We start from the raw sequence: 21,691 nt of genomic DNA, 5'->3' as shown, positions 1-21,691 counted from the left end.
ATGCCTCATAGACTTGACTTGTGCAACATTTCTGGTTCAAGTAGTTTCATGGCTTAGTCAATGCTCCCCACCCACCCCACTCCCCATCCATAAAAGCATGCTGTGACATAAACAGACATCAGAGTAGTAACATGAAATACAAAAAAATATTAACAAATAAAGAAGAAAAAAAAAGCTATTTTACAAGTTTTATTGCTTTGATGGGGTCATAATATATTTCCGTTTTAGTCTAACGGTTAAAGTATCGGAACAAGGTTAACAAATCTTTGGCTTAACTCCCGTGCCCTCATCCTCTACGTAATTTCAGTAAAAGTGCTGACATTTTACTGTTGACTCAGTAGATCTCATAAACAGATTGAGATTAGAAAAACTCCTTAACCTGACATATACCACTCACCTTACTCAGAGGTGGCATGGCTGTAGAAGGTACGATGGAAAGATCCCGCTCGTTCTTGACTGGCTTTGCACAGTACATCTCCAATAATTCTAAGTCACAACTGCGGAAGCAGCATTCCTCCACAATCCCCCTGCCAGACCTGCGATTGGAGCGTCCAGTATTCTTTTCTTTAAAGAACCAAAACATATCAGTTAATATTTCTTAAAGATATTCTAACATAAAATATCATGTCTTATTTTCTTATAATTGCAGATTTTATTTGCAGATATTTGACTTTATTACAAATCACAGAGGTTTACTGCTTACTTATACCCCTTTTACACCGCCACAATAACCCAGCTCGGTGTAAAATAATTTTCGCTGGGATATCAGGAGCTTGATATAATGAAGTCCGAGTTGGCCAGAGATGCGGATTCCCGCCCGAACTCAGACTTTTTTAAAGTGGCAATCACGTACAAGGCAAAACCATGCCTTGTAAATGATTGCCAGTGTTAATGAGCCTGAGATACAGTATGGGAAGCAGACAGAGGTGGTTTCCAGTCTAAAAAAAAAAGAGCTAGACTGTTGTCACGCGCATATACTAAATAACATTGTAAAGACAGGAAGGATATATACTCATTATAGATTTTACGTTTTTCCCAGCCTCGGCTGCTTCACCCAATTTCTGCAGAGCTCAACTTCAACTACAGTATGTTCTATCTACAGCAATACAAATATAGTTTATGTAAAATAAGATGCATAGGGGTCTATTAACCATATTTAAAGGTCCTGTTACACATGCAGAAATGATATTTTTCCCATGTTTTAAGTGACCATTACCATTCATTATTAGGGACCGCATGGGGACTCCTAGTATTCAGCAAACCATCTTCAGATGGTGCTGATTCCCAGAGCCCCACTCCTTCTTATGTGAAGGAGGCCTGGGGTTGCAAAGAGGGATCAGAGCGGTACCCTCAACCGCCTCCACAGTGAGTGTCCATCAACCGTGCACATGCATAAAATCATGCACGCACACTGGCTGTCACGGCAGTAGTAGGTAACACTGCTACAGTAGGGATTGTGGGCACAGCTGTTAGGGATAGTGGGTGACGGCTTTTCGGAGTAGCTGTCCCCTCACCGTAGCAATACTGAATTGTTCTGGTATTTAAGTATCCAACCCACAATTCAGCCCACGATGATGAATACGCCCCATAAACCTAAAAAAACACAAACTTAAAGATTTTTAGTGAAAAGTACAAGGGGCACCCTGCCACTGCCTGTGCCCATAGGTCAGGACCTATGCATTATTTCCTCAACCCTGGCCCTACATTCAACATGTTTTTAGACTGGATAATAATAGAGCAAAATCAATGTACTCCGCAATATTATTTTCTTATAAAAAGCAGTTCCATATTTTATTGTGAAGGGCCTCCTTTCACCTCCCACAGCTACTTGTTATACTTGGGATAATGCCATCATCAGGGAAGACATGTACTGTATATGTGACATGGGCTATCCAAGTGTCCGTACGCCAGCCGTTGTTCCTCCGTCAGAGCCTCCCAGGAGGTGCAGCCACACTCTCAAAATGGTATGTCCACTCCCCCTCCCCCTCCCCCCCCCCTCCCCAGACCGTTGATAGCAAATATTATAATCTCCGTTATCTGCAATGGGGTATGGCCACGTGCCCCCACACACTTGGTCATGCTCCCCCCAGTACTGGGCCTAGCAGATCTCCTGGCAGCACTGATTACCTATTACTGAATTTTCATTCTTCCAAAGCCATTGTCAACTAATACTAATTCATTTAAAATGGCAACATACGGTCTGAAACTTCTCTAGACCAAAGTGTGAGAAGCTAGCTAGAGATTTGGAATGTATGCCGTGTAGCCTGACTACTTGGGGGCCTGCCATTGCAGTCGGCACACAACAAAATATATAGGACAACAATGGTTATTTGCCAGGTATGTGGGCATCCGCGGAAATAAACAATATAAATTTGGGGGCCTCACACACAATAATATTGCACCAATTGCAGATATTGGTGCCAGCATTGGTGCGTGTGAGGTTAGCATTAGATCTAATGTAGGAAGAGAATAGAACAGTGCACACTCACAGTAATCGCTGTCACTTTGACAAGTTGCTGGTTAATCAGATAGGCTAACTAACTTAGTCATACCAGTTAAACTTCATACACCAGATTGCTCTGGACATTTAGAATATTTCATCTCTTGCAGGAACAATATTCCTGGAATTGCAGTGTTTGGTCTCTGTCCAGTACACCGTAAACCTTCATTTATTTTTTTATTGGCAACAGTGAAATAAAAATAAGGTCATGAAAAATAAGCAATAGCATCTGAACCATGGTTCATCAGTCAGACAACTGACCTTTAATAGATATGAATGACGTTGTGCAAATGACAGTAGGTCACTTGGCAGACTAATAGAAATATATGCATAGGTATTCTAACTTCATGCAATGAGTTTTAGCTCCTTGGGACACCTATCCTTCTACTCCTAGCCTGAAGATTTCAGATAAATATTCATGTCCCTCAGCTCAAATACCAGCAGAGTAAGCCATGTAAACAACAGGCTTGGATTTCACTCTTGGATAGGGGGTGTCACACTAAGCCCACTCAGCTCTTTTCCATCAACTATGCTTTAGTCTGTTAACCCTTCTAGGATCTACAACTTATAACATGGATTTACAGTTCGGTGTTCAGTGAACACTAAAAGCAGTTCTATTTTTTTACTGACATGTAATTATCTATTTTTACTGTAAACTCTGGGTTTTGCACCCTAAATAAATAACTCTTCTAGTGATCCTAAGTACGCAAGAGTCTCTTTATATTTGCATACCAGATTCTTATCTGTCCCATGTTTTCTGATTGTAGGAAACTGCCTATTCTGTCACGTGCATTATGCCACAGCAAGGTTTTCTTTAAAATGCTTTACCGGGAGATACAAAGGTGCTTTCTATGCATTTTTGCCTTATTAAAATACACAGTATTTTGTTTAGTTAGTAGTTTGTTGTATTGTCCAATCAACAGGGACTTTTAAATGAAGATAGGCAAACATTATTGCCATAGATTTGTAAGGTTCCACAGTTGTCAGCAGAACCATCCAAATTGTGTGTGTGGGGGGGGGGGGGGGGGGGATCAAACATAATACGGGTGGTATTCATGTGACCGGCGGTCTGCTGACCGACAGTCACATGACCTCCTCCACCATCCCGCCGGCTCAGTATCCCGGTGGTCGGCATGCCGACCAACAGGGACTATTTCCACTCGTGGGTGTCCACGACACCCATAGAGTGGGAATAGATCCCGTGGCGACCGCAGGTCGCCACCGAGCCCACAGCGTGAGCCCGCAAGGGGCTTGCTGCACTCGCCCCTCCCCGCCGGGATCCCGGCGTCGGTATGCTGCCGGGATCCCGGCGTCGGTAAGCTGACCGGCGGTCAGGAGACCGCCGGTCAGCCATACTACACCCCATAATACATGGGCATGCCTTTTTGAGCAAACATGCTTAGCACCTCATTTATACTCCATCTTAATTAAGAGTTTATCATAATTATTTTCAGTGCATTGGTATTGTGAATCCACATTAGTAAATTTGTACCACTGGGAATAACAAAGGGTAACATCCTTTGATAAAGCAAGCACAGGCTTGTTACTTTATCTATACAGAGCTTGGACGAGACATGGTAATATAAACAATATATGCAATGGATATCCCATTGATTATAAACCTCTTTGCAATACATGCTGGCAAGCAAGCATACAGTAAACAGAGTTATTTGTGAAATGTTAGCTAGAACGGCCGCACTGTAGAAAAATAAGGGTTGACTGGAGGTTTATCATTTAAAAACATGGAGGTTTGTCATTTCTTTGCACAGAGTTGCCACTTGACTGCCATAGCTGTAGAATATTTTCAATTACTAATATGCAGGCTTTTCCCACTTGGTTCCTAAGTGGCATTAGCCTGAATTTTTATAGGAAAGCCAATTTCCCAATTTCGGTATGACAGTTCCGAAACAAGGCTCTATCCCGCTGTTCCTGATTGGATCTACAGTTTACCAATGAACCAGTCATTTATAATGATAAATCCCATTCACCATTGTACTGCCTAGTAAAGGAAGCGCTGGGTATGCCGTGACTATACATGATCACTCTCCCATGATAGGTGACTATGTACATCATTTGTGTGAACATTGCTGTCCCACTCAGGCTGCTACATATGTTTGAAGGTATGTACATGCCCAGTGTCATGATATAGAGATGAATTGTCCTGAGGCAAGAGGGGAAAGAAGCACCTCTTGGCATGTTTAAGCAGGAAATTATTCAAAGGAAAACATGTTGTGTTTAGTAAATTTATGCCTTGATGTCTAATAATACAGTTACTTTTACATAGTTGCCAACTGTCCCTAATTTCTATAGATTGCTCCAGAATATAAAGACTTGGTACAGATACTTCAAAACTATGATGGGCAAAGCATGGGGTATGCATAGAAAGGACATATAGGGGTCTATTTACTAAGCCTTGGACAGACATAAAGTACCAGCCAATCAGCTCCTGTCATTTTTCAAACCCAGCCTGTGACATGGCAGTTAGGAGCTGATTGGCTGGCACTTTATCTCCGTCCACTTTATCTCCATCCAAGGCTTAGTAAATAGCACCCATTATCTCCGAAGGATGAGAATGGGGTTATATTTACAAGCAGGATTTTGCACAGCAGCTGCTTATTGTAAATTATCTCCATTATTTATGACAACAAAAATATATAGTAAGAGAAACAAGGGATTTTGAGGACCAAGAGCTTATGCTTCTCCGTTCTGCCTATCTGATTAGCCAAACATGGATGATCGGCCATCCATGGGGAAATCAGCAAAAAACAGCATGTTGAATATCCCAGAAACATCGATCCTGATAATTTTTTGGTAGGAATAGGCGAATCAAGGATTTTCAACATGTTGGATTTCCCCGATACCTTGAGCCAGAACAGGGAACCACCCTGATACCTGCCTGATGTATGGTCACCATTTGGCTCAAGAATTAGATATCTGCAATCCATGATTCTACAGATGCCAAAATTACAGGAGTGCTGCATGTTATGTGTAGGTTAATGGCATCAACAAGCCGCCGTATTGGATAAAAGACAGAGCTTCATACCAAATTGAGCTGTTTACTAGAGATGAGCGCCTGAAATTTTTCGGGTTTTGTGTTTTGGTTTTGGGTTCGGTTCCGCGGCCGTGTTTTGGGTTCGAACGCGTTTTGGCAAAACCTCACCGAATTATTTTTGTCGGATTCGGGTGTGTTTTGGATTCGGGTGTTTTTTTCCAAAAACACTAAAAAACAGCTTAAATCATAGAATTTGGGGGTCATTTTGATCCCAAAGTATTATTAACCTCAAAAACCATAATTTACACTCATTTTCAGTCTATTCTGAATACCTCACACCTCACAATATTATTTTTAGTCCTAAAATTTGCACCGAGGTCGCTGTGTGAGTAAGATAAGCGACCCTAGTGGCCGACACAAACACCGGGCCCATCTAGGAGTGGCACTGCAGTGTCACGCAGGATGTCCCTTCCAAAAAACCCTCCCCAAACAGCACATGACGCAAAGAAAAAAAGAGGCGCAATGAGGTAGCTGTGTGAGTAAGATTAGCGACCCTAGTGGCCGACACAAACACCGGGCCCATCTAGGAGTGGCACTGCAGTGTCACGCAGGATGTCCCTTCCAAAAAACCCTCCCCAAACAGCACATGACGCAAAGAAAAAAAGAGGCGCAATGAGGTAGCTGTGTGAGTAAGATTAGCGACCCTAGTGGCCGACACAAACACCGGGCCCATCTAGGAGTGGCACTGCAGTGTCACGCAGGATGTCCCTTCCAAAAAACCCTCCCCAAACAGCACATGACGCAAAGAAAAAAAGAGGCGCAATGAGGTAGCTGTGTGAGTAAGATTAGCGACCCTAGTGGCCGACACAAACACCGGGCCCATCTAGGAGTGGCACTGCAGTGTCACGCAGGATGTCCCTTCCAAAAAACCCTCCCCAATCAGCACATGATGCAAAGAAAAAGAAAAGAAAAAAGAGGTGCAAGATGGAATTATCCTTGGGCCCTCCCACCCACCCTTATGTTGTATAAACAAAACAGGACATGCACACTTTAACCAACCCATCATTTCAGTGACAGGGTCTGCCACACGACTGTGACTGATATGACGGGTTGGTTTGGACCCCCCCCAAAAAAGAAGCAATTAATCTCTCCTTGCACAAACTGGCTCTACAGAGGCAAGATGTCCACCTCATCTTCACCCTCCGATATATCACCGTGTACATCCCCCTCCTCACAGATTATCAATTCGTCCCCACTGGAATCCACCATCTCAGCTCCCTGTGTACTTTGTGGAGGCAATTGCTGCTGGTCAATGTCTCCGCGGAGGAATTGATTATAATTCATTTTAATGAACATCATCTTCTCCACATTTTCTGGATGTAACCTCGTACGCCGATTGCTGACAAGGTGAGCGGCGGCACTAAACACTCTTTCGGAGTACACACTTGTGGGAGGGCAACTTAGGTAGAATAAAGCCAGTTTGTGCAAGGGCCTCCAAATTGCCTCTTTTTCCTGCCAGTATAAGTACGGACTGTGTGACGTGCCTACTTGGATGCGGTCACTCATATAATCCTCCACCATTCTATCAATGTTGAGAGAATCATATGCAGTGACAGTAGACGACATGTCCGTAATCGTTGTCAGGTCCTTCAGTCCGGACCAGATGTCAGCATCAGCAGTCGCTCCAGACTGCCCTGCATCACCGCCAGCGGGTGGGCTCGGAATTCTGAGCCTTTTCCTCGCACCCCCAGTTGCGGGAGAATGTGAAGGAGGAGATGTTGACAGGTCGCGTTCCGCTTGACTTGACAATTTTGTCACCAGCAGGTCTTTCAACCCCAGCAGACCTGTGTCTGCCGGAAAGAGAGATCCAAGGTAGGCTTTAAATCTAGGATCGAGCACGGTGGCCAAAATGTAGTGCTCTGATTTCAACAGATTGACCACCCGTGAATCCTTGTTAAGCGAATTAAGGGCTGCATCCACAAGTCCCACATGCCTAGCGGAATCGCTCCGTGTTAGCTCCTCCTTCAATGCCTCCAGCTTCTTCTGCAAAAGCCTGATGAGGGGAATGACCTGACTCAGGGTGGCAGTGTCTGAACTGACTTCACGTGTGGCAAGTTCAAAGGGCATCAGAACCTTGCACAACGTTGAAATCATTCTCCACTGCACTTGAGACAGGTGCATTCCACCTACTATATCGTGCTCAATTGTATAGGCTTGAATGGCCTTTTGCTGCTCCTCCAACCTCTGAAGCATATAGAGGGTTGAATTCCACCTCGTTACCACTTCTTGCTTCAGATGATGGCAGGGCAGGTTCAGTAGTTTTTGGTGGTGCTCCAGTTTTCTGTACGTGGTGCCTGTACGCCGAAAGTGTCCCGCAATTCTTCTGGCCACCGACAGCATCTCTTGCACGCCCCTGTCGTTTTTTAAAAAATTCTGCACCACCAAATTCAAGGTATGTGCAAAACATGGGACGTGCTGGAATTGGCCCAGATTTAATGCACACACAATATTGCTGGCGTTGTCCGATGCCACAAATCCACAGGAGAGTCCAATTGGGGTAAGCCATTCCGCGATGATCTTCCTCAGTTGCCGTAAGAGGTTTTCAGCTGTGTGCGTATTCTGGAAAGCGGTGATACAAAGCGTAGCCTGCCTAGGAAAGAGTTGGCGTTTGCGAGATGCTGCTACTGGTGCCGCCGCTGCTGTTCTTGCGGCGGGAGTCCATACATCTACCCAGTGGGCTGTCACAGTCATATAGTCCTGACCCTGCCCTGCTCCACTTGTCCACATGTCCGTGGTTAAGTGGACATTGGGTACAGCTGCATTTTTTAGGACACTGGTGACTCTTTTTCTGAGGTCTGTGTACATTTTCGGTATCGCCTGCCTAGAGAAATGGAACCTAGATGGTATTTGGTACCGGGGACACAGTACCTCCAACAAGTCTCTAGTTGGCTCTGCAGTAATGATGGATACCGGAACCACGTTTCTCACCACCCAGGATGCCAAGGCCTCAGTTATCCGCTTTGCAGTAGGATGACTGCTGTGATATTTCATCTTCCTCGCAAAGGACTGTTGAACAGTCAATTGCTTACTGGAAGTAGTAAAAGTGGGCTTACGACTTCCCCTCTGGGATGACCATCGACTCCCAGCGGCAACAACAGCAGCGCCAGCAGCAGTAGGCGTTACACGCAAGGATGCATCGGAGGAATCCCAGGCAGGAGAGGACTCGTCAGAATTGCCAGTGACATGGCCTGCAGGACTATTGGCATTCCTGGGGAAGGAGGAAATTGACACTGAGGGAGTTGGTGGGGTGGTTTGCGTGAGCTTGGTTACAAGAGGAAGGGATTTACTGGTCAGTGGACTGCTTCCGCTGTCACCCAAAGTTTTTGAACTTGTCACTGACTTATTATGAATGCGCTGCAGGTGACGTATAAGGGAGGATGTTCCGAGGTGGTTAACGTCCTTACCCCTACTTATTACAGCTTGACAAAGGGAACACACGGCTTGACACCTGTTGTCCGCATTTCTGGTGAAATACCTTTACACCGAAGAGCTGATTTTTTTGGTATTTTCACCTGGCATGTCAACGGCCATATTCCTCCCACGGACAACAGGTGTCTCCCCGGGTGCCTGACTTAAACAAACCACCTCACCATCAGAATCCTCCTGGTCAATTTCCTCCCCAGCGCCAGCAACACCCATATCCTCCTCATCCTGGTGTACTTCAACACTGACATCTTCAATCTGACTATCAGGAACTGGACTGCGGGTGCTCCTTCCAGCACTTGCAGGGGGCGTGCAAATGGTGGAAGGCGCATGCTCTTCACGTCCAGTGTTGGGAAGGTCAGGCATCGCAACCGACACAATTGGACTCTCCTTGTGGATTTGGGATTTCGAAGAACGCACAGTTCTTTGCGGTGCTTTTGCCAGCTTGAGTCTTTTCAGTTTTCTAGCGAGAGGCTGAGTGCTTCCATCCTCATGTGAAGCTGAACCACTAGCCATGAACATAGGCCAGGGCCTCAGCCGTTCCTTGCCACTCCGTGTGGTAAATGGCATATTGGCAAGTTTACGCTTCTCCTCCGACAATTTTATTTTAGGTTTTGGAGTCCTTTTTTTACTGATATTTGGTGTTTTGGTTTTGACATGCTCTGTACTATGCCATTGGGCATCGGCCTTGGCAGACGACGTTGCTGGCATTTCATCGTCTCGGCCATGACTAGTGGCAGCAGCTTCAGCACGAGGTGGAAGTGGATCTTGATCTTTCCCTAATTTTGGAACCTCAACATTTTTGTTCTCCATATTTTAATAGGCACAACTAAAAGGCACCTCAGGTAAACAATGGAGATGGATGGATTGGATACTAGTATACAATTATGGACGGGCTGCCGAGTGCCGACACAGAGGTAGCCACAGCCGTGAACTACCGCACTGTACTGTGTCTGCTGCTAATATATAGACTGGTTGATAAAGAGATAGTATACTCGTAACTAGTATGTATGTATAAAGAAAGAAAAAAAAACCACGGTTAGGTCACTGGTATATACAATTATGGACGGGCTGCGGAGTGCCGACACAGAGGTAGCCACAGCCGTGAACTACCGCACTGTACTGTGTCTGCTGCTAATATATAGACTGGTTGATAAAGAGATAGTATACTCGTAACTAGTATGTATGTATAAAGAAAGAAAAAAAAACCACGGTTAGGTCACTGGTATATACAATTATGGACGGGCTGCGGAGTGCCGACACAGAGGTAGCCACAGCCGTGAACTACCGCACTGTACTGTGTCTGCTGCTAATATATAGACTGGTTGATAAAGAGATAGTATACTCGTAACTAGTATGTATGTATAAAGAAAGAAAAAAAACCACGGTTAGGTCACTGGTATATACAATTATGGACGGGCTGCGGAGTGCCGACACAGAGGTAGCCACAGCCGTGAACTACCGCACTGTACTGTGTCTGCTGCTAATATATAGACTGGTTGATAAAGAGATAGTATACTCGTAACTAGTATGTATGTATAAAGAAAGAAAAAAAAACCACGGTTAGGTCACTGGTATATACAATTATGGACGGGCTGCGGAGTGCCGACACAGAGGTAGCCACAGCCGTGAACTACCGCACTGTACTGTGTCTGCTGCTAATATATAGACTGGTTGATAAAGAGATAGTATACTCGTAACTAGTATGTATGTATAAAGAAAGAAAAAAAAACCACGGTTAGGTCACTGGTATATACAATTATGGACGGGCTGCGGAGTGCCGACACAGAGGTAGCCACAGCCGTGAACTACCGCACTGTACTGTGTCTGCTGCTAATATATAGACTGGTTGATAAAGAGATAGTATACTCGTAACTAGTATGTATGTATAAAGAAAGAAAAAAAAACCACGGTTAGGTCACTGGTATATACAATTATGGACGGGCTGCGGAGTGCCGACACAGAGGTAGCCACAGCCGTGAACTACCGCACTGTACTGTGTCTGCTGCTAATATATAGACTGGTTGATAAAGAGATATATTATAATATACTGGTGGTCAGGTCACTGGTCACTAGTCACACTGGCAGTGGCACTCCTGCAGCAAAAGTGTGCACTGTTTAATTTTAATATAATATTATGTACTCCTGGCTCCTGCTATAACCTACTGGCACTGCAGTAGTGCTCCCCAGTCTCCCCCACAATTATAAGCTGTGTGAGCTGAGCAGTCAGACAGATATATAATAAGATGATGCAGCACACTGGCCTGAGCCTGAGCAGTGCACACAGATATGGTATGTATGTGACTGAGTCACTGTGTGCTGTGTATCGCTTTTTTCAGGCAGAGAACGGATTATAAATAAAAGTGGTGGTCACTGGTCACTATCAGCAAAACTCTGCACTGTACACTACTGAGTACTCCTAATGCTCCCCAAAATTAGTAAATCAAGTGTCTAAACGGAGAGGACGCCAGCCACGTCCTCTCCCTATCAATCTCAATGCACGTGTGAAAATGGCGGCGACGCGCGGCTCCTTATATAGAATCCGAGTCTCGCGATAGAATCCGAGCCTCGCGAGAATCCGACAGCGTCATGATGACGTTCGGGCGCGCTCGGGTTAACCGAGCAAGGCGGGAAGATCCGAGTCGCTCGGACTCGTGAAAAAAAACATGAAGTTCTGGCGGGTTCGGATTCAGAGGAACCGAACCCGCTCATCTCTACTGTTTACTACTATAATGAGTATATTAAATATTTTGTCTTTTTGTGCTCTTAATCACTGAGCCACTTCCTCCAACCAATGGTTATGAATGTACCACAGCAATGTTCAGTTTTCATGTTGATATACTGAACACTTGATTCGATGCTGCCCGAGTTTGGCAGCAGTGCGGGATGCCGGCCGAACTCTGACTTTTTTTAAAGAGGCAATCATGTACAAGGCACACGTTTAGCATTGTACATGATTGCCCCTTTAAAAAAAAAAGTCTGAGTTCAGCCAGCATCCTGCATGGCCGTTGCACCGATATTTATACTGCAGATGTTCTGCATCACTGCTTGTAGTAGAAGAAGCTGTTGTCCCTGTTCCCTGTTTACTTCACCAAAGTCGAATAATGGATCTCTTACTAAACAGTTACTAGTACTAAAGCAGTGTTGCTTGCCCTAGTGACTTGGGATACTTATCTGATGATGTGGGCAGTGACAAAGTTGGTAAAGCGGTTCTTATGTTCAATAACATTATGTTTGATTAAGGGATATATTTATACATGTCAAATTTTTTTTTAGCAAATCACTAGACGCTTAGACTCGTCATAGTGTTAACCGTACATATCTTTAGGCTAAAGTTTTTCTCTATAATTACAAACTGCCAAAGGACAGGCTGGAAATGTATGTAATTAACACAAGAAAGTAAAATGCATTGTTTTAAGCTGTCTATTGAGCCCTCTCGCAAAACAGTCTGACGCTTGGCATATATTGCTTGTTTATTGTTATTTTTCAGGGTACTTTATGTTTTGATGGATAAAGTCATTTAAATATGTGTTTGGGATTCATAGTGTTGATGCCTTTGCTGTGTAAAGGCAAATTACAGTACATGGCCAAAAGTATGTGGACACTGGAATATCACATTCATATCTGCTTTTGAACATCTCATTTGAAAACCATAGTCATTAATATGGAGTTGTTACTGCAGCTGCCCCCACTACATTGGGAAAGGCTTCCACTAGAATATTGGAAAATAACTGTGATGATTCCCTTCCATTCAGCTATACGTTCAGCTGGGTGGGATGCATCCAACCTTGATATGCGATAAAATATCAGAAAACAACATTTTCTGGAGGTTTGCCTCAGTACATATGGATGCCCATATGTACTAAAAAGGGTAACAGCAGATATCGGAGATATCTGCTACATACAGACCCGCAGCACATCAGTCTCTATAGGATTCTATGGGACTGTGATGTTACCGCATGCAGCAAGGTACGAGCTGGTGCACAACAGGCAATGTCATCAATAGATGGTATTGCCTATAGAAGCTTACAGCCTTCTCTTCACAGACAAAACCAGAGTGGGATGCCTTTCGCATGCCAGGAAACATGGAGGCCATTTGTGGATGTGGCCTAAAATGTTTCTGGAACATTGGGTAGTTGACACCCCTTTATGCTGTCATACCCCTGAATACATAGGTAAGCAGCTTCCAAAGGCCATTAAGAACCATAGAAAAGGAAAAAATACATAAAATGGGGAAAATGTTATACACCACATGCCCCTGATTTGCTTAATGTTATAAAGCCTTTAAACTCAAATGGTTACATGAAACACATATAATGCCACATGAAATTATCATTTCTTTTTAACATTCAGTATAAACCCAACCAGCATGGAATCTAGTACTTGATAGTATCTACAGTATACAAACACAGAAAGTTACTGATAAATATGTATTACAGGGGAACTCAGAGAGAGTTTGATTTGGGTGGGGTGTGTTCAATCTGCAATCTAAATTGCAGTGTAAAAATAAAGCAGCCAGTATTTACCCTGCACAGAAACAAAATAACCCACCCAAATCTAACTCTCTCTGCATGTTATATCTGCCCCCCCCCCCGCAGTGCACATGGTTTTGCCCAACTGATAACAAAATTCCTGCTGAGATCAACTAAGAATCACCCCCATAGATCTGTGCTTTGGATACATTGTACTGTATGTATTTATGTATATAACAGCTGACTCCTTGTTATATCTGAAGGCAATGAAAGTAAACGTCTGCTTAGAACAATTTACTGTGAATGTGGATGTTCCCCTTTAAAGCACTCTAGGTGAGATGTATCAAGCATTGGGGAGTGGAGAAGTTGTCCAAATTACCTAATTATGCCCCTTTCACATCGCACAAATAACCCGGTATCGACACGGCATATTGCCGTGTCGAAAAGGGTCAGTGTGCGATGTGAAAGCTCCTTTGCTGAATTAGCGGGTCGCCTGACCCGGTAATTCAACCCGGTAAAAAAGAAGGGTTATTACCGGGTTGAATACCGGGTCAGGTGCAGTGTGAATGGGAGCCGTTCCGATGCGACACGGCTCCCATTCACAGCATAGGGAGAGGCGGCGCAGGAGATGAGCTCATCTCCCAGCGCTGCCTCCACCCCCGCCCCTGCTGCTGCTGCGCCCCCCGCTGCTATGGCAACCATGTCGGAAAGCCAGCAAAGGAGCACAAATGCCGGATCCCACCCGATAAGGACACGTTTCTCTTACCGAGTGGGATCCGGCATTTGCGATCTGAAAGCAGCATTAGTGTCTAACTGTCATTTATCTAGCACAGTGTTTGAAATGACAGCTGGTTGATTTTGGAAACTTCTTCACTTTATCTCTCTCTCTCCAAGGCTTGATTCATCTCCCCCTCTATTTTGAGAGAGCAATGCTATAAGTTCTGAGACCCTGAAATGTGAGTGAAACCTGCAATGAGCCATAACACAAAGAGCTTTCATGGCTACACAACAGAGACCAGATGGGGGAAATGCCTGGCCAAAGGTATGACATATACTTAATAAAATGACAATGTGACTGAGCAAACAGCTCCTGCAATAGAGTAGAACTTAAACTGTCCTAAAGCAGCAGTTATTTCTATGATTGAAAATATTAATATTCATTTTATTATGACCTCTTCTGCTTTTCTCAAATGTGTTCAGCAGAGTACTTATGATGATAACAGATACAGCTAGTCTGGTACTGTAGGTGCTAAAAAAACCAACCCTGCACGCTATGTTCTGGAAACAAGTCCGGTTAGCAATAAAATTGTCACTTGACTGTAAAAACATTAAAACAACAAAAATTGGGTGTACTTTGTTGTTGTTTTTTTGGCAACAGCGATGGCACAGGCTTTAGCAGCTTAGTTTAAAATGAAAAAGAAAAAGAAAAAAAAATTGTGGATAGATTCTGCCTCCACAAACAAAAACAATAACTCCTAGTTATTACGACTGGCTATTCTACAAAGCAGACTCAGACATGAGAACTAGAATTAAATTGGACCTTTCAGCAACTTTTTATCATCTAAATCAAAGACTGGAAGTTTTTTTTATAATACTTCCATAAAAGACAAAAAGTCACACAGACTGTGGATTCGTAACCCACACATAATAATGACCTGGTGAGTGTATTGCATACAGGAGTCCACTCTCAGGTTTACCCATCTCCTCTTACACGCAGTAGAGACAGCCAATCAATAGCCTGAATTCAGCATATCATGACACTGCTTCCTAGCCCATTTATAACAATTCAACCTAAAAAAAAAAAAATGTAGCCTGCCTAGGTCCGTTTGGAAGTTATTAATTTAATAATGGTTCTAAAAAAAATAAATGTTGATTTGTTTAGCATTAGGGCATTGGGGGGAAAAAAAACTTGCAAAACACTAAAGGAAGACTATTCAGCTGTGTTTTGGGTCACACAACAGCCAAGGGCTGTCTTTTCGTATAGCTCAATGGGCTCTTTCCCAAGGGCCCGATGAGTATAAGGGGCCCAGACTGATAGCTGAGGGTCCCCTCTTTCCAGGGGTACCAGATTTTTGAAAATCGGCCCTAGGGAACCAGAGATATCCGACTTCAAAGCAGTGGTCCCCATCCAAGCCTGTTAATTGCTCTTCCCAGCCAGATATCTCGGGCTCTGTATGACTTAATGTTTTTCTGAGGGTATATTTCAAAAGCTGTGACTCTCCACTTTCGGTGAACACTAGCAGCTTGTCTCTACTATGCCCAGAACCAAATATATCAGCCTTCAAGCAGCTGGTACCTGCTCCAGCTCCACACGTCTAATATCAAGTTTTATATATTTGTTGGTTAATTGCTCTGGCTCCTGAACTCTGATCCCCAAGTCCCCAGTTCCTCCTGACAGGTGAGACACTCTAATTTGTTATCCCATTCACAGCTAAGAAATCTTTTTCCAGGAACTTGAGATATCTGCAGTCAAGCAAGCTACTCTCTCACCAGAAAATGATGAAAATTAAGCCCACTCCACTATCGACCCCTTCCTTATGTATTAAACACCCCCCCTACCACCCTGAAAGTCATATACTGGGGCCCCTTCATTCAGCCCAGTGCCTCCTTGTACAGTTTAGTGTTCTCCCTTCCACCCTATCTGTGCAGTAAAGGAGTAATTAGCAGAAATTACTGCTCCAAGTCCTACATGCTGAGCTGAATATAGAACACCCCTTACCGCCCGCGGGACATCAAAGCTGCTGCTGATAGCACCCCCACCCATGGAGGATGGGTAGGGGCCCCAGTGTTTTGCTATGCCTAGGGGCCCACACTGCTGTTAAGACGGCCCTGCAACAGCCCATTAACCAGCAAGACACGATCGGCCTGTAGTGCCATACATATTTCCTGCGCTTGCTCTTTCTCTCTCAGGACATGTGTGCAGTGAATGTGCTGGCAATTTCCTTTCGGTATCCTTCCCTTGTCCCTCTCTTACCTCAAACACTCTCCCTCCCCTTTTACCAAATCAATCAAACTGAGTTAAAGGGGAGTTTGAAGTAAACAATCTCTCACCCCCCCCCCCCCTTTCCCCATCTACTTTCCCCGAAGGAATGCAGGAGGCAACAATGAGGGTCTTTGTGGGACCAGGCTCACTGAACCGCTGTCCCCCCATTCTGCCTCCCGCTTGGGTCATCCTTTTCTCCCCTGCCAGCTTTACCGAGAAAGACACATAGGGCAGGAATGTGCACAGTCAGCACAAGTTACACAGAACAAACTCTTATCAGCTGTTCCTAGAGAAGCGCTCTTGCATCTCTGTTCTGTACTACAGACAGCTGTCAAGCTTTAAGAATTAAATAAATGACACTTCAGTATATGACATCAGAAGTGAAAGCTCTAGACGAACATTTCTCAGCACAGTGAGAACAGCTTTAGATTATATGCATGCATATATATATATATATATATATATATATATATATATATATATATATATACTGTATAAACAAATCAAAGGCCCTTCAAACAATAATGAATAACAGTCATTTATTGTCACCACCTATTGAAAAAGATTTTTGCAATCACTTGCAGCTTACACCTCCATTGTAATTACATACAATAGTACAGGATATCAAATTATCACTGCCATAGATAAATCTCACATGTCATGGCAGTGCTGATTTGAAATCCTGTGCTATTGTATGGCCTAATTTGACACAGTTTTCTGGCACTTCTTTACATATCATTATATACGATGGTTATAACTATGGGGGTCATTCCGACCCGATCGCTCGCTGCAGTTTGTCGCAGCGCAGCGATCGGGTCGGAACTGCACATGCGCAGAGCAGTGCGCCGGTGCATGGCAGCCGTCGGTACCTGAGACAAAGGCGGTCGCTGGGCGGGAGGGCGCAGGCGTGGCCGGACCGTTGGGGGGACGGTCTGCGGCGGCTGCGTGACGTCACACGCAGCCGCTGCGGGCCGGGGAGCAATGAGTAGCTCCCGGCCAGCACACTAAAGCTGCACTGGCCGGGAGCTACTCTTGAAGTGCAAAGGCATCACCGCTGTGCGATGCCTTTGCACTTCTGCGGGGGATGAAAGGGGGCCAGACTGACATGCGGGGCGGACTAGCATCCCCCCGCATGTCAGTGTGAATGATCGTAGCTGTGCTAAATTTAGCACAGCCACAATCTGCTCGGAATGATCCCCTATATCATGTCAAGTGCTGTTAATGTGGTCACACAAGATGTGAAGCTGCCAGTTGATCCAGAACTTGAGCAACGGGATCACTGTTAACATCAGCCAAGCACATAGGTGCGCAAAACAGATTAGAACCAGCAGTGCTGGGGCCAGATCACCACTGGTGTCAATGCAGCCTGACACTGGTCACACGCCACACGTGGTCATCTTCAGATGGCACTGGCATTATTTTTGGGTCAAATAGTCTATGATAACAGGCAAGTGCCCAAAATCGAACACAAAACAGCAGCGGCGGCGGCCAACATAATTAGCCTTATAGATTCTGTGTACAACATGCACGCAGCTAATAGCACCTAATAACAGCATGCAAAGAGCCACATTCTCTCTAGAACAGGCCTGGCCAACTTGTGGCTCTCCAGCTGTTGTTAAAACTAAAAGTCCCAATATGCACTGCCAAAGTTTTTGCTATTAGGTAATGCTAAAGTTGTGGCAGGGCATGCTGGGATATGTAATTTCACAACAGCTGGAGAGTCACAGGTTGGCCAGGCCTGCTCTACAAAGTAACATCCTAGGTAAGTGCAAGCACTGGGTAAGCACAAAAGACAAGCAAACAAACAATACAATCCAGGGGCATTTTAACAGAGGAGGGGGCCCGTTTGCACCTTCGGGTGGGCGCCCTCCTCTGTACGCCATAGCAGACTCCGGTATTGTGCCGGAGTCAACTGCACATGCGCAGGTCTCCAGAAACATGGAGCCTTCCATGTTCCGTTGACCAAAATCACTACTGCGCATACCCATTTTGTTGGCGATTTTTGCCGCGACTGCAGCCCCCGACGCTGGGCTCCGGAAAAGTAATGTAAAAAATGGGTGCAGTGTGTGCGGTGTGTGCCCCTCCTGTACCCAGGGGACTGTGTACACCGCACACATTGCAGCCATTATAGAAACACCTATGACAAAACCTGCTGTTCCATAATAACAAAACATTCTAATTAAGACTTCCTGTCATAGTGACATGGCAATTCCATTTAACTAATTTTAATGATACAACTCTAGCACAAACTTTTCACCCATGGCCAGCAATGAAAGTGTTAAAGGGTACTGGATGAAAGTATGGAAACACTTATCCAGCAATGCATTAAAGTATGTTTTTGATCCCCTCTGGCGACATCGGGCTTGTTTCCCAATAGGGAGCCAAGTTCGGAAACAGTACACCAACAGCAGTTGTTGGTTAATGACATTTTGTACGTTAGTATGTGTCTTATTGTAAACGTCTGAGCTTTTGTTTGCTATGAAAATGCATAAACATGCATACAGTTGTTAAGTGCTTTCACAAGTAACAGTAATTCATGACAGTAATTAATTGAGTACTTACTGTAGTTCGACTTACCGACGTAAAAGCCCCTGTCTCCGCAAATGAACTGAAGTGTATCAACCAGCTCTCCACCACAAAGTGTCTCCGCCAGGATGAAGGCCCCGGAAGATTCAGCCGTGTATGCTATAAAAGTATATAGGATCAACATGACGTGACTAGTGAGTGGCATTCCTGGTAGCTGGAAAAATGAAGAAACAATACACATTAGTGACTGAATGTACCAGGTACTAAACATACGTTTTCACTACAGGTGTTACATTATTTGCATTTGTAAAGAGCAAAACGAGAAGTCAAAAGGACATCACAAACCAGAGAGCGCAGGAGTGAAAACATTAGGTGACAGCAAGTGAGGAGATACATGCTGTCATAGTCACCTGGATCACCCAAGTCGGCTCTACAACAAGGTGTTAGGGGTACCAAAATCAGGAACTCTAAAACTGTGCGCAGGAGAAGGGAAGTAGTGTGAGAGACTTTATCAACTGAGGGAGTGTTAGCTGTAGAGGCAAAGGGCACTTGTCAAAGTCTGATGCTGCTTAGGAAGTTAAGGAAGAGATTTATCATGCAGTAATACACTGTACAGAAGTGAGTTATGTTCCAGTGGATGTAGATATTTAGGAAATTTGATAAATCTCAGAAATTTGTGATCAGCTAATACATTTGGTAATCCATGCATATTAACCAAAAAATCCTCAAATAAATAATAGCCAGTGGAGAATCAGGCCAATCACTACAAAACATAATACTAAGAAGCCAAAAAGCAAGCACTGGCAAATGCACATATGTACAGGATAATAAAAGGAGCTTGCAGGCCTTCTGGCAGATTGGGTATGAAATCCCGGGTCTGGGATTTCGACTCAGGGTCGACAGCACAAAGGTCGACACACCTTAGGTCAACGCCAATTGGTCGACACACCTTAGGTCGACGTGGACAAAAGGTCGACAGGAACAAGGTCGACAGGAACAAGGTCGACATGGAAAAAGGTCGACATGAGTTTTTTATGTTTTTTTGGTGTCGTTTTCTTCGTAGAGTGACCTGGAACCCCAATTATTGCACCGCGTCCCCTCGCATGGCTCGCTTCGCTCGCCATGCTTCGGGCATGGTGCCTTCGCTCCGCTACCGCTTCACTCGGCACACTTTACCGTTCCAATCGTAGTCCACGTGGATCGTTAAGTATGAAAAGGTTCAAAAAAAGAAAAAAATCGTGAAAAACTCATGTCGACCTTTTGTCCATGTCGACCTTGTTCCTGCCGACCTTTTGTCCATGTCGACCTAAGGTGTGTCGACCAATTGACGTCGACCTAAGGTGTGTCGACCTTTGTGCTGTCGACCTGGAGTCCGGATACCGAAATCCCAACAGTCAAAATCCTGATGGATCCCGGTAAGTCTTTTAAGCCTATCCCTACTCCTACCCCTATACCTAACCCACCCCTCCTGCAGCCTAACCCTAACTGCCCCCTCCCGCAGAATAACCCTAACCGTCCACTCCCGCACCATAACCCTCCTCCACAGTCTAGCCTTAAACTCCCACACCCCTCCGCCTATCCCTAACCTAGTGCCTAACCCTTACTGACTGCATCCCCTTCTGGCACTCATTGCTCCTGTATTGTGTGTACTAATAGAGAAAAATGTCTGCAGATGCACACTGTGACTATTAGTAACCAAACATATGTATCTGCTCACTGCATTTTCTATGTGGTTGTGCGTTCATTGCCAAGTTCTTCCCAGAAAGTTGTCCCTAAAGACAACCATGGAATATTGGAGTACATTTCAACTATCTACAACTGTTGTTGTGATCATATCCTTTTTCTGCTGGACGTTCAAGATTTCAGGGGACTGTCCAGCAATTTGCAGGAAGGTTGGGAGGTATTCCAGAATGGTGACCCTCAGTCTACTCCAGTGTGCCGCCCATGCCTATTATGACCTCATCATATCACCAGCATGCAACAGCCATTTTTGCTTGCATTCAGCGATGGCTTTTCACAGAAACTTGTAAGAGCAGCTATCGTCACTGCCAGCATACATTTGTATCAGCTCTATGCTGGGGGCAAGATATTTGCCTGAAATCGCCAAATCTTTGCTGTTGGCTACTTGTGATTAGGATGTAATTCCATCCAGACGCCCATGACATGCTCATAGAAAACCTATGCTTAGTGTGTATGCCCTGTTGCAACCCAGTTACAACCATTAAGCCACAAGTGGAGATCCGTCTGACCTCCAGGATACTTTGAATAGCCCCCCAGATATGCCTATGTATGCCTTGTTCAGCCTCATAAGTATGCGCAGTGCGAAGAATCTCAGGTCCACTGGCTGTAAGTATTATTTCCATCTGTATTAGGCTACACCATGTAAGGACTGTACATTTGAGGTCAGTGCAGTTGTATACCCTTAGCGCCAGTGTCGGACTGGGGCATAAAGGGCCCACCGGGGGAATGCTGTTGTAGGGGCCCATGCTAAAGGGTGTGGCAAGGCTCCAGTGGGAGCGTGGCCAGCCACCACAGAAGTTTGGCTAACCATTACAGAGTACAGGTTCTGTGCCCCTTGGTAAATGTATAAAAAAAACAAATTCCTGTGAAGTATAATGTAACATATGTATAATGCAGAATTGAAGTGTACTAGGATAGAGTCTGGAACCTGATCCCTAGAGGAGGAGGAGGGCCCACAGGCAGTGGGGCCCACTGGTGGTTTCCCCTGTTCCCCT

General features: G+C 44.7%; 1 protein-coding gene across 2 annotated transcripts in view; it reads right to left on the bottom strand.

The window, feature by feature from the left end:
• The window catches only part of IGF2 (insulin like growth factor 2), a 53,576-nt gene that overhangs the window by 7,774 nt on the left and 24,111 nt on the right, over nt 1-21,691 (bottom strand). Inside the window, exons 2-3 of one of the 2 annotated variants that reach the window (XM_063944722.1) lie at nt 18,993-19,170; nt 398-564 (exon numbers count right to left, since the gene is read on the bottom strand). In XM_063944722.1, coding sequence (XP_063800792.1) covers nt 398-564; nt 18,993-19,170 — 345 coding nt within the window. The remainder of the gene's footprint in view (nt 1-397; nt 565-18,992; nt 19,171-21,691) is intronic. The other variant, XM_063944723.1, reaches the window with a different exon arrangement.

The sequence above is a fragment of the Pseudophryne corroboree genome, chromosome 11, assembly GCF_028390025.1.
Source record: "Pseudophryne corroboree isolate aPseCor3 chromosome 11, aPseCor3.hap2, whole genome shotgun sequence".
In the NCBI taxonomy this organism is placed as follows: domain Eukaryota; kingdom Metazoa; phylum Chordata; class Amphibia; order Anura; family Myobatrachidae; genus Pseudophryne; species Pseudophryne corroboree.
Note: the sequence above shows the minus strand (reverse complement) of the source record. Positions and strands in the feature narration are given on the sequence as shown.